The following is a 16,067-nucleotide window of genomic DNA, read 5'->3' on the forward strand; positions in this document are numbered from 1 at the left end:
AGTTATTGCAATTATACATTTTTAAAGGTAGTATATTTAAAGAAAATAATTCTTAGAATCAACTTTGTTTTTATTGTATAAATATGATAGTATAATAAGAAGATACATAAAGTACAACTCTCTTACTCATTTATATTTGTTAAAATTCAGATAAAGCAAAATTCAGATGCACAGACAAACGTCAACTTAATGACGATAGAAAAGACCAAGTCCCAGGATGATATACCTGATGACAATATTGGAAAGAAATTGATGAAGTTAATGGGTTGGAGCGGTGGTGGTCTTGGAAAATCCCAGCAGGGTATCATGGAACCTGTGACGTTAGTATTCATATTTTCTTTTAATTTTTAAACAATGCTTGCTTTTAAACAAATTATTAGAAATATAGCAAAAATCCTTATCGCCTTTTTAGGCTTAAACAACAGCTCAGCCGAGAGGGTTTGGGTCTGAAATCAAGTTCCTCCAATATGCATGAACTGAAAGCCAAATGCAGGATTGCTTTTAAGGAGTTCCTAATGGGAGATATGCAAAACGATATAGTATTTTCTACAGATTTCACCAACGATGAAAGAGCAATGATCCATCAGTGCGTATCACTTATGTTTAAATTATTAACATTCTCCAAATTTTCTGCTTCTATATATATGTGTGTGTGTGTATGTGCGCGCGTGTGTGTGTGTGTATAAACACACCCACATATATTACTATATTATATAATACAACTATATGATATTATAGATTATTTCTGAAAAATAATAATTCCTTATTTAAATGGAATTATGTTTTAAATAACAATAAATAAGATACAATATATTGAAAAAGTTTTACGTGCTTAATGTTTTACGTGCCTAATGTTTTAAATAACAATAAATAAGATACAATATATTGAAAAAGTTTTACGTGCTTAATGTGGTTTTGTTTTATTTATTTCAGAGTCGCGCGTTCAATGGGTCTTAAATCCCGCAGCCATGGCCCCTCAGATCAACGGAAATTGGTGATCTCACGCAAGGTCAATATCCGGAGCTTAGTCGAGGAACTGAAGAGTCTGGGTGGAACTACCGAGAAATATGAGTTAATAGAACCGACTTACTTAGATGATGATGAATTGGATAGTATTGTTGGAACTACAGAGAAAGACGAGTTGATAGAATCAACCAACTTAGACGAGGAAATGAAGGATTTTGAAGAGACCACTGAGAGATACGAGTCGATAAAACCAACTAGCTCAGTTGAGGAACTGGACAAAAGTATGTGAAAAAACTGCTATCAATAATTTTAGACGGAAGTTGCTTGTTCGAAACTACATTGCTGCGTGGGAACAGCTTGGAAGTCTTAAATTTGAAACCCATCGGTAGTGAGGGTGACCTGTCTTCGTTCGAACAGTTGTCAATTGTTTACTACGGACAATTAACGTTTCCTCATAGGGTGCGTTCGGAAAGCACGTCACCGCCACCAACGCTATCGAGTTCTTTTATTTTTATCGCTTCTTAGTTATACAACAAGAATATAATGACATAGCGCTATGTAGTGCTAATAATGCTCCCCGAACGCACTTAAAACCGAGCGTTACGTAGCACTAATGCTAACACGCGAATTGAAGAAGGCACCATTTTCTTCTCGCCAAATATATCGGTCGAGCCTATCACGTCTGATCTGATGGTGCAACAGTGAAACACGTCGGATACTTCGTTAGCAGTAAAGGTGTTTCTAAGCACAGTTACACTGGCGATCGTGACTGTGACTTTGCACGACTCCCTTTTCCTCAATCGAATGACACGTATCCAGCTCAAAGGACCAAATTTCATATGTACATGTAACGCGTATAATTTTCGCGGTCAATGCGAACTTACTATTTTTAATTATTGCCAGTGATGATCGTCGGGAGAAGATCGAGGACAAAGCAATAAAAGTTGACTACACGAATAGTATACCTAGCATTTCTGCGTTAAATATTTTGAATTGAATATAAAGAAATGTTAACGATTTAAATCGTGTCGACGATAATAATAACAACGGACTCTCGAACTATATAGTACACCGGCGATCATCTCGAAAGATAAGACGTTGACGCTTCGTCACTGGATTATTGTTTATTTTCCGGAGTCTTGTTTCTATTATGGGTTTTTTACAATAAGCTATTAGTCATAAGCCGCAAGCAAGTTGGCCAATCACAGTCGATTATTTTCAAAAACAATCTCGACTGTGGTTAGTCAATTTGTTTGCGGAAGGCAAACAAATATTGTAGAAGGCCCATTAGTCTCCCTATAAAATAGAAGCAAACTATTTATCACTCAAAATGGCATATTTGTATTTATCACAAATTCTGTAATAAAAATTAGTACATACTTAACAATGACTTATTATATGTAAAAGAAAAGTGTTAAGAATTATATAGTTTTTCAAAAATGTAAAATTTGTAATTGAGTTGCTTTGCAACCTCACAAGATAATGAGTGCGATTGGTTCTGCCATTTTGGGAGGCTTACGAGTTGATTCAATGAAAAAAAATTCGACCAGGGTCTTGATCCTCGAAAATATATTATATAAGATATTTCATGAAAAGCTATAGTTTATATTACGTACACTATAGCTTTTCTCTAAATATCATATACAATATATTTTCGAGAATCAGGACCCAGATCCCATTTTCTTGAGCAGAGCTTGACAAGCGATGTATTTTCTGGTCGATTCTGAGGTGTCCTTGTCTCCCATCGTTCTCCTTGTCTCGTTGCGCTGTGTGCAGCCAATAAATTATTAAAGCTTCAGGAATGTGGCTTTCGCACGTTGTACAATAAGGTTTGTAGAGGAACGAAAAATAAAAACTTTTTTAAAGATAGAGCGACTAAGCTTCCGCCTAGAGTGATTAAATTTATTGGAGATTCCACTTTAAAAAACGCATCAATAGTACTTCATGTGTGATGTAGAAAACTATTGGAAACAAACATTAACAATAAATATAAATGTCTCATAAATTGTATTGCATTTTTAGAAGTTTTTATTTTTCGCCATTCTATAAGCCGTGCGACGTGGAGAAAGTATGCTCTTAAGGGAATGCCGAAGTTGAATACTGACATTTTTCTGCAAAATTTATGTCGTATTGGTTACACAGAATTACAAATGCTTTTACGCAATGAAAGTACGTGCAAAAATAAATAGAAACATTGCTTGATATGTGACGAAAACGAACAAAAAACTTTTAATGTAAAATCTCAAGCTGTCAATAGCGTAATATTTGCCTAATCCAAAAGTTCCGTAGCTCGTACATATCGAAAGTTCCAAACAGAAAAATTTTGAAGAACATTGCTCTACTTTTGCATCTACATTTGGAAGCTTAAGAATATCGAAAAAGTTTACAGAAAGATTTATACATATTTATGGTTAGGTTTTCTGTTGAATAATAAAACAAAGCAACACACTTTTATGTAAGTTCGGTCAGTGTGGCCAGAAATCTCGCCCAGTAGCACCGGTAGTATTGAGAGGGGATGACAAACGAACTAACAGCGTGTTCGATTGGCCCTGGGTTAATCGCTCCGAGAGCGATTAATGACGTCATAAGTCTTTACTAGCAAATTATAAAGCTTATAAATACTTGTTCGATCAATAAACATAGGCTGAATAACCCAGAGTAGGTTAATCCAGAGCCAGTCGAACATGCTATAAGTTCAGAGCGCACATGTACATGGGCATGTTTGCATATGTGCGTCATCCCCTCTCAATACTACCGGTACTACAGGGCTAGATTTCTGACCATACTGACAATAGGTACGTTCAGCGAACTCAACAGTTGCACAACAGTTGAGCAATTCGTCAATATAATTTGTCTAAAGTTAGAGAACTAACAGTAAGGACCAATAATCACTGACCACTCACTGATTAGCTATGGCTGCATTCAGTAGACTCAACAGTTGCACAACAGTTGAGTAATTTGTCAATGTAATTGGTCTAGATTTAGGGATCTAATAGCAAGAACCAATAATCGTTGATTGCTCACTGAGCGCTTTTTCTACTGAATGCGCCCTATGTTTTCTGAACGCAGCCAATGAGTTCGGTATACTAGAAATACGAAACGGATAACGTGATTATAGAGGCCTGTTCTTTGTAGCTGCACTACTGAACTAGTGCAATAAGTTAGAGTGAGAAAACGTATATTTGTTTCACTTCAATATATTGCACCAGTTCAGCAGTGCAACTACAAAGAACAGGCCTTAGGTTTGTTTTTCGTTCCTGCACTGTGCCTGTGGCTGCACTAGTGCCAAAAGTGTGCACTTAAGCGTTTTCTATTTCCGAATTGACGTCAGCGAAGCTGTTTTCTATTCCAGTGCAGCAGAACTCAGTACACGAGTTCACTGCACTGGCTGCCCTAGGTCTGGAGTCAGTACAAGCAGTGTGAGCAGTGCAAGTGTGCAAAAGTGCAAAAAATGTAAACAGTAGAAGAGTAACGTGCACGAATAATAATAACAAAGTAGGTATGAGGTTATGTCGCATTTTTGTAAGACAAACAATAATGGGATTCTATAATAGAGCTGGGCCCCTATTCTTGAAATAGTTGTGTATACGTAAGTTTTACTGCGCAGGTTTAATTATACTATAAAATAGCTACGCAATAAAAATTACGTATATGCAAAAATTTCAAGAATAGGGGTCCTGTATGTAATATTTAAAAATATTTTTGACATTTTGATTATTACAGATAATCGAGTTAAATCGTCTGAACAATTGCGTTCATTCAGAGAAAATTTTCAATTTATTGCTCAAAAACAGACCAATGCTGAGATCATAAAACAAAATCTTCTATTGCTGTCTGTGATGTTTAAAAATGTATCTAAGGTACAATTGTAGGCAAAAGTTAGGGTCGCTCTACCATAACTTGCAAACAACATTTTTTAAAGTATATTATATAACAACATTTTTTAAAGTATATTATATAACAACATTTTTTAAAGTATATTATAGATAACAAAGGAAAAGTTTCCTGAAGTTTTATAAATTTGTCTATATTTTTGATACCTCAGATACACTCCTAATAACATTTTATCTAAAATGCATAGAGTTTCGGTGATCTTCAGAGCAAAAGAGGAAAAAATTTATTAGACATTAGATATTTTTTCTTACTCTTTTATTTTCATCAAAGGTAGAATGTGATTTTTAAAATAAGAATTATAAGTCATTTATGAATTATATTGGAATGTTTCAGATACATGTTGAATATGTTAAAATCCAAGCAGAAGCATTTAAAATGAATGCGCTGGCAATCACCGAAATTGTACATGCTGTACAAAAAATGGCAGATACTGCTGCTATACAAGCTATTAATGACAGTAAATGGACTGAAACTTATTTGAGAAACTTATAATTGTTTTAGAAAACTTGTTACCAACGTATCTGAAGGATTAGCTTAATATTAAGTTCAATAACTCGATTACTCTATAAGATAATAATATATAATTAATTATTTGATGTATTTAATAATGTTATTGCTTAACTATTATTGCATTTTAATATACTGTTACTTTCTTTCAGACTGCTTTCTGAAGCAAGCAGTTCCTGAAGAATTTGACAAGGTATTGCGACTGCAAGTATTGTTCTGTCTATGATTGTACATGGTATTTTTATAATAATTATAATCTCTAATATATCACTTAATAATTGCCATTTTTTCAAGAATTTTGTTTTGATTACATTCGATTTGATTTTGATTGCATTCAGTGCAATATTATGTTTAATTTTAGAATATATCTTATAATAAAACTTTTATGAGGTTGTGTTTGTCTATATATAATGCATTAAAGATGCCAAATATTACCAAGGTTACCTATAATAGTAATGTTTTAAGTATATTTATTTATTTTATTTTTTACATTCAAACGTACAAATATTGCTGATTGTATGCAAATGTTAATTATACTTTTAACTTAATATAATACTTATTTGTTAATTATTTTTTACTGTTGTCTGCGTTCTTTATCGTAATAAAATAGATTGAAATAAACTGCATACTCATACATAACACTTTTTTATTATTTCTTTATTTAAAAGTTTCCTTATTGAAAAGAAAGTATTACAGTAAATATAAGTAAACATTTATAATCAACATGTTTACTTGCACACAAGCAATGTGGTCCGCTATGTTGCTTGTGCACTAAAGCGTTCTTTATTGTTTGACTGCACGCTTACACTCGTCAGTTCTAACTTACACCAGTTCAGTTCAGTTCTAGTGCAATCCCAGTGCAGGAACGAAAAACAAACCTAATGAGTTCAGTATATACTAGAAAAATGAAACGGATAACGTGATTATTTTAGTGACGATCGTCTCTGCATTATCGACATTGTTCAAGTTCGTCATCGACTTCAGCATCTCCTTAAGGCTTGATACATCCAATACTACAACCGCTCACTGAATGTTTAGTGAGCCTTTGTATTTGATTAGTATATATTTTTAGAATTAAAGGAATATTATGCCCCCCCCCCCTTCTCTCCAATCGAATGTAAGAGCTCAATGAATAGTTGTATGTACTACTGAAAGCACCTATTGCCTGCGCCAGCTGCAGACTTTGCTTTATTCTCGAAAAATATTGCATATTTCTATGGATGTGATACTCCTATATAATATTTTTATGAAAAGTTATAGTTCATGTTACGTATGTTATAGTTTTTCATTGAAATATTGTACGCGGTATTTTTTAAAGCTTGTTTTTTTACCAAAGCCCTATGCGCATGCGCAAGCGATATCTTAGCCAATGAAGAGTCTTGACGCATGCGCACAGTCTCCCGCCAAAGAAGAAAACCTATCACTGACCTGCGTATGGGGTGACAAGCGAGGAGTGGGGATGTTTCACATTTGGCTGGAAATTGCGTCTTGCCGGCAATGTTTAGCGAATTTTGTTCTAGAGAAGTTAGTTTCAACAAAAATATTTTCACTATCGTTCTTCAAAGTTTTGATCATTACGACACTTAATATTAGTAATACTCAGTAATACTATTTTTTTTCTTTTTCTGTATATTTTGTATTTATTAATTTGGGAAATTTTTATTTATTTTTTAAAATCACATGTTATAACTATGATTTGATATCTATATAAAAATTTTAATATTTCAACTATTAATGTTTCCTAAATAGGATGTATTGATATAAAATCTTCTATCACAGAAGAACTGATATCAAACAAAAGCAACATAAAATCTGAAGTTGAGGAGCCTAAAATAGTAAATAATCATAAAGAGCCTAATACCAGTATTATGGAATCTCTATCTAAGGAAAAAAAAGATCTCCCATACGGAGATATCATTCTGGTGGAAAAACCAGGAGATGTACCAGCAACTATACTAAAGCATTCAGTTGGCTTATGTGGTAGAAATATTAAATGGAAATATACAAAGCTTGACAACTCATGGTATGTGCAATACTCTTGTAACATAAAGAAAATTGTTATATATGTAATTTGTGAAGTATAATTTGTAATACGTATAATATAAATATAATATAATATAATATTATGTATAATATAAATATAATTTGTAACATGTATGATGGTATATCTTATTCTTTTATTTTTTTACTTTTTTTATTTTAGCAATTGCACTATTTACATCAATTCAGAACAAGTAGCATGTGCCATTAGTTGCAAGAAGGAATTTGCAAAAGAAGCAGCTTCTGCACTTGCATTAGACAGATTACGAAAATATTACCATACTGTTAAGGTAAAAAACAGAAAAGTATATTTGCTTGAGTAAATATGTAAAAAAAGATAGTATTTGGATAGATGAAGAACCATAACATTTTAGATAAACATATGTAGAAATAAAAGGAAAACAATATTCTGCAAAATAATATGTTTTAGCTTTAGAATTGTTGTGATTATATATTGCTATTATACATAGTATATTTTGAGAAAATGGTTCTTAGAATCAACTTTCTTTTTATTGTACAATATGATAATATAATAAGAAGATATGATAATATAATAAGAAGAACTTTCTTTTTATTGTACAATATGATAATATAATAAGAAGAAAACAACATTTTGTTATTTTCATTTTATTATTTTCATTTATATCTATTAAAATTCAGATAAAGCAAAATCCAAATGCAACCTTAACGACGATAGAGAAGACCAAATCCCAGAATAAGGTCCATACCGATAACAGTCAAAAATTAATGAAGTTACTAGGTTGGCCCCGTGAGAGTCTTAGAAGTTCTCAGCAGGGCAACATGGAACTTGTGATGTTAGTAGACAAAGACATTTCCTTTCAAATAATTTTTAAGCAATGCTTGCTCTTAAACAAACTATTAGAAATACTGCAGTAAAAAATCCTTATTTCTTATTGTCTTTTTAGGCTTAAACAACAGCTCAATCGAGAGGGTTTGGATCTGAAATTAAGTTCCTCTGATATGTGTGAACTGAAAGCTAAATGCAAGATTATTTTTAAGAAGTTATTAATGGGAGATATGCAACACGATATAGTATTTTCTACGGATTTTACTAACAAAGAAAAACAAACGCTCCTTCAGTGTGTATCACTTATTCTTAAACTATCAATGTTCTCTGTCTCTATATATGTATATACGTGTATACACGTACATATATTACTATATTATATAATATAACTATATAATATAGATTATTTCTGAGAAATAATAATTCCTTATTAAATTGAATTATGTTTTAAATAACAATGATTAAGATATATTGAAAAAGTTTTACGTGTTTCATGCGGTTTTTTTATTTATTTCAGCATCGCGTGTTTAATGGGTCTTAAATGCTATATTGATGACTCCTCATATCCAACGAAATTAGTGATATTTCACAAAGTCAATGTCCAAAGTTTACTCGAGAAACTGAAAAGTTTAGCTGGAACTACCGAGACATACGAGTTGATACAACCAACTGACTTAGACAATGAACTAAACATTGTTGATAGAACTATTGAGAAATACGAGTTGATAGAATCAGCCAACTTAGATGAAAAAGCGAAGGATTTTGAAGACAGCATCGAGAAATACGAGTCGATAGAAGCAACTAGCTTAGTCGAGGAGACACGTACGTAAAAAATTGCTATCAACAATTTCAGACGAAAGTCGTTTGTTCAAATCTGTATTTCTGTATAGGAACAGTTTTGATCGTCACGATTTTTAACTTTATGATTTGTACACTGGGAGAAAAATATTTGGTATTTACAACTATAATCATATAGAGAAATAATTACTATAAATTATGGTTAACCATTTTTTAGTCAATTGTACTATAATTTTAGTGATAATAATCTTATATGCAGATTACTACTACTATCTTTGTGTTGGAACAACCAAAAAATATAGTTGAGGCCTAATTTGACACCAACTATATTTTTTAGTTGTTCTAATAGGAAGATAGTAGTAGTAACCTGCATATAAGATTATTATCCCTAAAATTATAGTACAATTGACTAAAAAATGGTTAACCATAATTTATAGTAATTATTTCTCTATATGATTATAGTTGTAAATACTAAACAGTTTTCTCTCAGTGTACAATTTTTAAATTTTTTTCTACTTTTTTGTTATACAATGTATTATTTGTATTTATTAAACTTAGAAAAGATCTATTTATTTTTTACAATTATGTATTGTAACAATGATTTAGCATTTATATAATAATTTAGGTTTTTAACTATTATTTTATCTATATAGGATGTGTTACTCAAACATCTATTATCACAAAAAAAGCTACATCAAAGAAAACCAACAAAAAATTAAAATCTGAAATTGAAGACACTACTGAAACATTAAATAATTATAAAAGGCCTAGTATTATGGAATCTAATATTATGGAATCTTCATGTAAGAAGGAAAAAAATCCATACGGAGATATCATTCTGGTGGAAAAACCAGGTGATGTACCAGAAACTATATTGATGAATTCAGTTGGCATATCTAGAAAAGATTGTAAATGTAAACGTACAAAATTTTGTAACTCAAGGTATGTGCAACATTTTTGTAACACAATGAATAAAAAAATTATTACATATGTAACTTATAAAATATATAAATTGTAATGTACATATTGTATTTTATTTTAGCGATTACACTATTTGTATCAATTCAAAGCAAGTAGCATGTATCTCTGATTGCAATCGGAAATACGGTAAAAAAGCAGTTTTTGCACTTGCATTAGACGAATTACGAAAATATTACTATACTATCAAGGTAAGAGATAGAATAGTACACTTACTCATGTAGATATGCAAAGAGATAGTATTTGGACAAATGGGAAACTATAAAAATTTAGATAAATATACATAGAATATATATAAAAGGAAATGAAAATTTAAATAAATATACATAGAATATACATAGAATGAAGAAAAAACAATATTCTGCAGAATCATCTGCTTTAACTTCAGAATCGTTGCGATCGTTGCGCATTGCGGAAGGTAGCATGTTTAAAGAAAAAAGTTCTTAGAATTAACTTTTTTTTATTGTACAAATATGATAATAATAATAAGAACAATACTGCACAACACTTTATTTATATCTGTTAAAATTCAGATGAAGCAGAATTCAGATGTAGAGATGAACGTAACTTTAACAATGATAGAAAAGATGAAGTCTGAGGATACTATCTCTGACGACAACATTGGAAAAAAGTTGCTAAAGTTAATGGGTTGGAGCGGTGGTGGTCTTGGAAAATCTCAGCAAGGCATCATGGAACCTGTGACGTTAGTATTCAACGATATTTCCGTTTAATTAATTTTTAAGCAAACTTGCTTTTAAACAAACTTAGAAATACAACAACAAATATCGTTGTCTTTTTAGGAACAACATCTTTCATGCACAATATTTCGGCCGACAAGGTTTAGGTCTGAAATCATGTTCCAATATGGAAATGAACCAGGAACTGAAAGCCAAATGCAAGATTATTTTTGAGAAGTTCCTAAGGGAAGATATACAAAACAATATAGTATTTTCTACAGATTTTACCAATGATGAAAAAGCAATGATACATAAGTGTGTATCACTTATCCTTAAACTATCAATATCTTCTAAATTCTCTGTTTCTGAATATGTATATGTGTGTGCATATACACACCCACAAATATTATTATATAATACACTGTATTATATAATACATATGATATAGATTATTTCTAAGAAGTAATAATTCATTATTAAGTTGAATTATGTCTTAAATAACAATGATTAAATGAGATATATTGAAAAAAGTTTTATGTGCTTAATGCGGTTTTTTATTTATTTCAGAGTCGCGCGTTCAATGGGTCTTAAATCTTGCAGCTGTGGCCCCTCAGATAAAGCGAAATTGGTGATCTCACATAAGGTCAATCTCCGGAACTTATTCGAAGAACTGAAGAGTGGTAGAACTAACGAGAAATACGAGTTGATAAAACCAACTCACTTAGACGATAAACTGGATAGTGTTGACGGAACTACTGAGAAATACGATTTGACAGAATCAACTAGCTTGGATGCAGAAATGAAGGATTTTGAGTGGACCACCGAGAAATATGAATCGATAGAACTGACCAACTTAGTCGAGGAACTGGATCAAAGTACGTGAAAAACTAATCTCAACAATTTTGAACGAAAGTCGCTTTTTCAAATTTACATTGCTGCGTGAGAACAACTTGAAGCTCTTAAATATGAAACCTTTCGGTAGTGAGAGCGACCTATCTTCGTTCGAACAGTTGTCGATTGTTTAGAGTTGACAGTTAACGTTTCCTCGTAGCCGAGCGTTACATAACACTAATTACGTAACACACGAATTGAAGAGTCAATTTCTTCCCGCCGAATATATCGACATACTCGGACGTAGTTGAGCCTGTCCTTGATTCGATGGTACATCAATGAAACATGTCGGATATTTCGTTAGCAGTAAAAGTGTTTTTATGCGTAGTTACACCGGCGATTACGAGGACACCTGGTATTGATCTTTTCCCTTTTTCTCAATCGAATAACATGTATTCAGTTCAAACGACCAAATTTCATATGTACACGCAACACATAATTTTCACGATCGATGCGAACTTACTATTTTTAATTATGCCAGTGGTGATTGTCAGGAAAAGATCGAGGACAAAGCAATGAAAATTGACTACACGAACGGTATACTTGATACTTCCTTAAACATTTTGACTGATATACAAAAAAATATTAGCAGTTTAAATCGCATCGACGATAATAACAACGGATTTCCGAACTATATAGGAGACCAGCGATTGTCTAGAAGGACAAAACATTGACGCTTGTTTTTCGTCACTTGGTTATTGTTTCTGGAGTTTTGTTCTCTGCAAAACTCGGCAAGCGATGCATTTTCTTTTAGTCGATTCTGAAACGTCTTTGCCTCCCGTTCTCCTTGCCTCGTCGCCTCATATGCAAGCAATGAAGCTATAATTCATGTTATGTATATTATAACTTTTCATTGAAATATCGTATGCAATATTTTTCAAAAGTAAGGTTTCTGGTTTTTTTTTCTCAGGCTGGAGTTGTGTGTGCATCCATAAGCGACGACGTTTCATCCAATGAACTGTCTCGATGCGCACACACTCTCGTCTGAGAAGAAAATCCATCACTGATCTGCACATGGGGTGATGAGTAAAGAGGAGAGGGTATATATAAAAATCGGTCAAAAGTGCATCGCTTACCGAACTGTTCTCGAAAAACTAGCTTCAAACAAAAACGTTTTTGCTTCCGTTCTTCGACGCTTTATCATCACAATCCCTAACACACACATTGTAAGTTATACTATTTATTTTTATTTTTTTTTCTGTTACACAGAATATATTTATTTATTTATTAAATTGGGAAACTATTTATTAAATAGGAAAAGTTTTATTTTTAAAATCTTATTATAACTATGATTTGGTACATATAATAGATATTTCAACTATTAATTTTTCCTATATAGAGTGTATTATAAAAAAATCTACTATCATAGAAGAACATATATCAGACAACCAAAACAACAAGAAATTTAAATCTGAGGTTGAGAACACTAAAACAGAAAATAATCCTAGTACCAGTATTATGGAGTCTTTATCTAAGGACAAAAAAGATCTTTTATACAGAAATATTATTCTGGTGGAAAAACCAGGTGATGAACCAGAAACTATACTGAAGCATTCATTTGGCATATCTAATAAAAATCTTAATTGGAGATTTACAAGGTTTACAAGGTTTTACAACCCACGGTATGTGCAACACTTTTGTAACATAGGATAAAGAAAATTGTTACATATGTAACTTATAAAATACATAATTTATGTATTTAATATATAATGGGCATGATGTTATTTCTTATTATTTTATTTTATCTTTTTTTTTTTATTTCAGCGATTGCACTATATATATCAATTCAAATCAAGTAGCATGTGGCTCTGATCGTAGTCGTAAAGGCGCTAAAAAAACAGCTTTTGCACTTGCATTAAACGAACTACGAAAGTATTGTTATACTATAAAGGTAAAAGGCAAGAAAAATAAATTTGCTTAAGTAGATGTCTAAAAAAAAAAGTTTAATATCTAGACAGATGAGAAGTTGTCTAAAAATGTAGACATAAATATGTATAAAATAAGAAAAAAATATTTTGTGAAATATTTTGCTTTAGTGCTTCAGAGTTGTCGTAATAAAGTATTGCTGAAGCCAGCTTCATTAGAGAAAATTGGTTCTTAAAATCAATTTAGTTTTCTCATTATATATAGAATAATATAATAAATAAATATAAAGTACAACATTTTTATTCATTCATATTTGTTGAAACTTAGATAAAGCAAAATACAGATGCACAGACGAATGTAACTTTAACGACGTTAGAAGAAACGATGTCTCAAAATAATATTCGTGAGGATAAGATTGGAAAGAAGTTGATGAAATTAATTGGTCAGAGCGGTGATATAATTAGAGAATCCCTGCAGAGCATGAAGGAACCTGTGACGTTAGTATTTAACGATTTTTTGCAACTAATTTTTAGACAACATTTGTTCTTATATAAGCTATTAGAGACACAACAACAGAAAATCCTTATCGTCTTTTTAGGCTTAATCAACAGCTTAGTCGAGAGAATTTGGGTCTAACATCAAATTCCTCTAGTATGTGTGAACTGAAAGCCAAATGTAAGATCGCTTTTGAGAAGTTCCTAGTGGAAAATGTGCAATACAATATAATATTTTCTACGGATTTTACCAACGATGAAAGACTAATAATCCATGAGTACGTATTATTTATTCTTGAAAATATTAACATGCTCCAGATTTTCCCTCCCCCTTCCCTTTCCTTCCTCTTTTTCTATACATACACATTATATTTATATATTATATATTAGGTTACTATATTATATAACAAATTATAAAATAAGATTATTTATGATAATTTCTTTATTATTGAATTGTGTTTTAAATAACAATGATGAAATGAGATATAATAAAAAAGTTTTGCATGCTTAATGATGATATTTTTTAAATTTATTTCAGAGTCGCTTATTCAATGGGTCTTGAATCCCGCAATCGACCAAATCAACAAAAATTGATAATCTCACGCGGGTTTAATATCCTGAGCTTAGTCGAGGAACTGAAGAGTTTGGGTGGAACTACCGAGAAATACGAGTTAATAGAACCAACCAACTTACATGATAAAGTGGAGAATGTTGATGGAAGTATTGAGAAATACGAGGTAGATTCAACCAGCTTAGACGAGGAAGTGAAGGATCTTGATGGAACTACTAAAAAATACAAATCGATAGAGCCAATCAACGAGTTTTGGTGGAACTACGGAGAAATATAAATTGATAAAACCAAATGAAGGGACAATGAAAGGAAATTAATTTTATCAATATACTTATAAGTTCTGTGTACAAATGTGTACTTATACATTACCTATTACCTATAAGTTCTATATATAAATTGTATGTTCCGTAAAATTTAAAATACATGCTATAACAGTATAAACTATTTGGATAAATAAATAGGTTCTTCACATCTTTTATAATATTTTATTGTTTAAACGATTCAAAAACAAGCTGTTTGAAGTAATATCGCAATATTCTAATTGATACTCCTTCTAGCACGATCTGAAGTAGCAAGATTCACTCAATTCCTGTCTCTAAAAGACACGAAAGTATCTGTGCCAAATGGAAAGGAAACGCTATACAGATTAGAGAATATTCTATGAAATAGCCAGTAAAATAGTACAAATTAATAAAGAGGCGAGATATAGTAAAAAGTAATGTTTGCAAGAAGTATAAGGACGAAGGCTACAGATTCGTGATTCGCGTTCGTCGAATAATATGCGACGTATGTTAATTTTCATCGCACACGCGTTTAACATTGAAATCCTCTCACATGGTGTAATTTCTCAAAGTTTGCCAATTAAAACTGATGAAACATTAAATTTCTGTTTTCTTTTTTTGCTTAATGATCATCAGGAATATCATATTCAGTGAATGAAAGTACAAAACTCGAAGAAGCCAGGGGAATTACTTATAGTGTACATACGTGTCGCAGTTTGCCGTATAATAAGAATGCTTTGGCAGTAGAACAATTAGAAGTCGAAAAGTAACATATATAGATACGACGGTGCGTGATTTTAGTAGATTATCACATTGTTATATTTCGATAATTAAGGTGGTCAGTAAGTTCTTTTTCTTTTTTTTTATCTTTTATATATATGGTTATATAGATATATATGTAAACACATGCGTCGCGTATATTCCATTGGTTTGAAGTGACAAGGCTAAAAGGACGTACGTCCCTTACATAATCGCTTTGATTTATTGATTAACTTAATACGTTAACATGATCAATGTGTATGTATCGTAATAACACATACACACATAACGTCAATATAAATGAGTAACAGAACTACAGAATGAAACGTGTACATATAATATGTATGCGTACGTGTAAACATATTACACTCGCAAAAATATGAATTATATCTTCCGTGTATTAATTAATTAATTAACCGTGTAATCGCGCGCATAATAGCTGATCCGGGTGAGGTATTTTCGCAGGAGCTGTCGCAACATTTTCCACATAGTTGAATTTATGAAGAAATCACGCTTTGTGTGACGCTAATTCCTTAT

General features: G+C 31.7%; 2 protein-coding genes across 2 annotated transcripts; both read left to right on the forward strand.

Annotated features, from left to right (window-relative positions):
* Positions 1 to 130: 130 nt before the first annotated feature.
* Positions 131 to 2,835, forward strand: LOC116848139 (NF-kappa-B-repressing factor-like). The gene is made up of 3 exons (XM_032823924.1): positions 131 to 320; positions 413 to 586; positions 934 to 2,835. The coding sequence occupies exons 1-3, from the start codon at positions 190 to 192 to the stop codon at positions 1,253 to 1,255; spliced, it is 627 nt and encodes a 208-aa protein (XP_032679815.1). The 5' UTR covers positions 131 to 189; the 3' UTR covers positions 1,256 to 2,835.
* A 4,118-nt stretch (positions 2,836 to 6,953) lies between these two features.
* Positions 6,954 to 14,966, forward strand: LOC116848163. Its single transcript, XM_032823977.1, has 16 exons — positions 6,954 to 6,969; positions 7,117 to 7,390; positions 7,571 to 7,697; positions 8,068 to 8,222; positions 8,334 to 8,507; positions 8,733 to 9,037; positions 9,667 to 9,955; positions 10,056 to 10,182; positions 10,525 to 10,694; positions 10,792 to 10,983; positions 11,236 to 11,543; positions 12,899 to 13,181; positions 13,324 to 13,450; positions 13,753 to 13,922; positions 14,024 to 14,197; positions 14,458 to 14,966. Exons 2-16 carry the CDS (start codon positions 7,236 to 7,238, stop codon positions 14,765 to 14,767), a joined length of 3,066 nt encoding a protein of 1,021 aa, XP_032679868.1. The 5' UTR covers positions 6,954 to 6,969; positions 7,117 to 7,235; the 3' UTR covers positions 14,768 to 14,966.
* The last annotated feature ends 1,101 nt before the right edge of the window (positions 14,967 to 16,067 follow it).

Source organism: Odontomachus brunneus, unplaced genomic scaffold (assembly GCF_010583005.1).
Source record: "Odontomachus brunneus isolate Ranch 3 - 2012 unplaced genomic scaffold, Obru_v1 Obru_scaffold_090, whole genome shotgun sequence".
In the NCBI taxonomy this organism is placed as follows: domain Eukaryota; kingdom Metazoa; phylum Arthropoda; class Insecta; order Hymenoptera; family Formicidae; genus Odontomachus; species Odontomachus brunneus.

What these genes read in the sequence shown, in the direction of transcription:
- LOC116848139 (XM_032823924.1), top strand. Translation starts at nt 190, where the DNA reads ATGACGATAGAAAAGACCAAGTCCCAGGATGATATACCTGATGACAAT. An exon ending in GGTATCATGGAACCTGTGAC is followed by an intron (nt 321 to 412) that starts GTTAGTATTCAT and finishes TCGCCTTTTTAG; the next exon opens with GCTTAAACAACAGCTCAGCC. An exon ending in GAAAGAGCAATGATCCATCA is followed by an intron (nt 587 to 933) that starts GTGCGTATCACT and finishes TATTTATTTCAG; the next exon opens with AGTCGCGCGTTCAATGGGTC.
- LOC116848163 (XM_032823977.1), top strand. Translation starts at nt 7,236, where the DNA reads ATGGAATCTCTATCTAAGGAAAAAAAAGATCTCCCATACGGAGATATC. An exon ending in TAGCTTAGTCGAGGAGACAC is followed by an intron (nt 9,038 to 9,666) that starts GTACGTAAAAAA and finishes TTATCTATATAG; the next exon opens with GATGTGTTACTCAAACATCT. An exon ending in ACAAGGTTTTACAACCCACG is followed by an intron (nt 13,182 to 13,323) that starts GTATGTGCAACA and finishes TTTTTATTTCAG; the next exon opens with CGATTGCACTATATATATCA.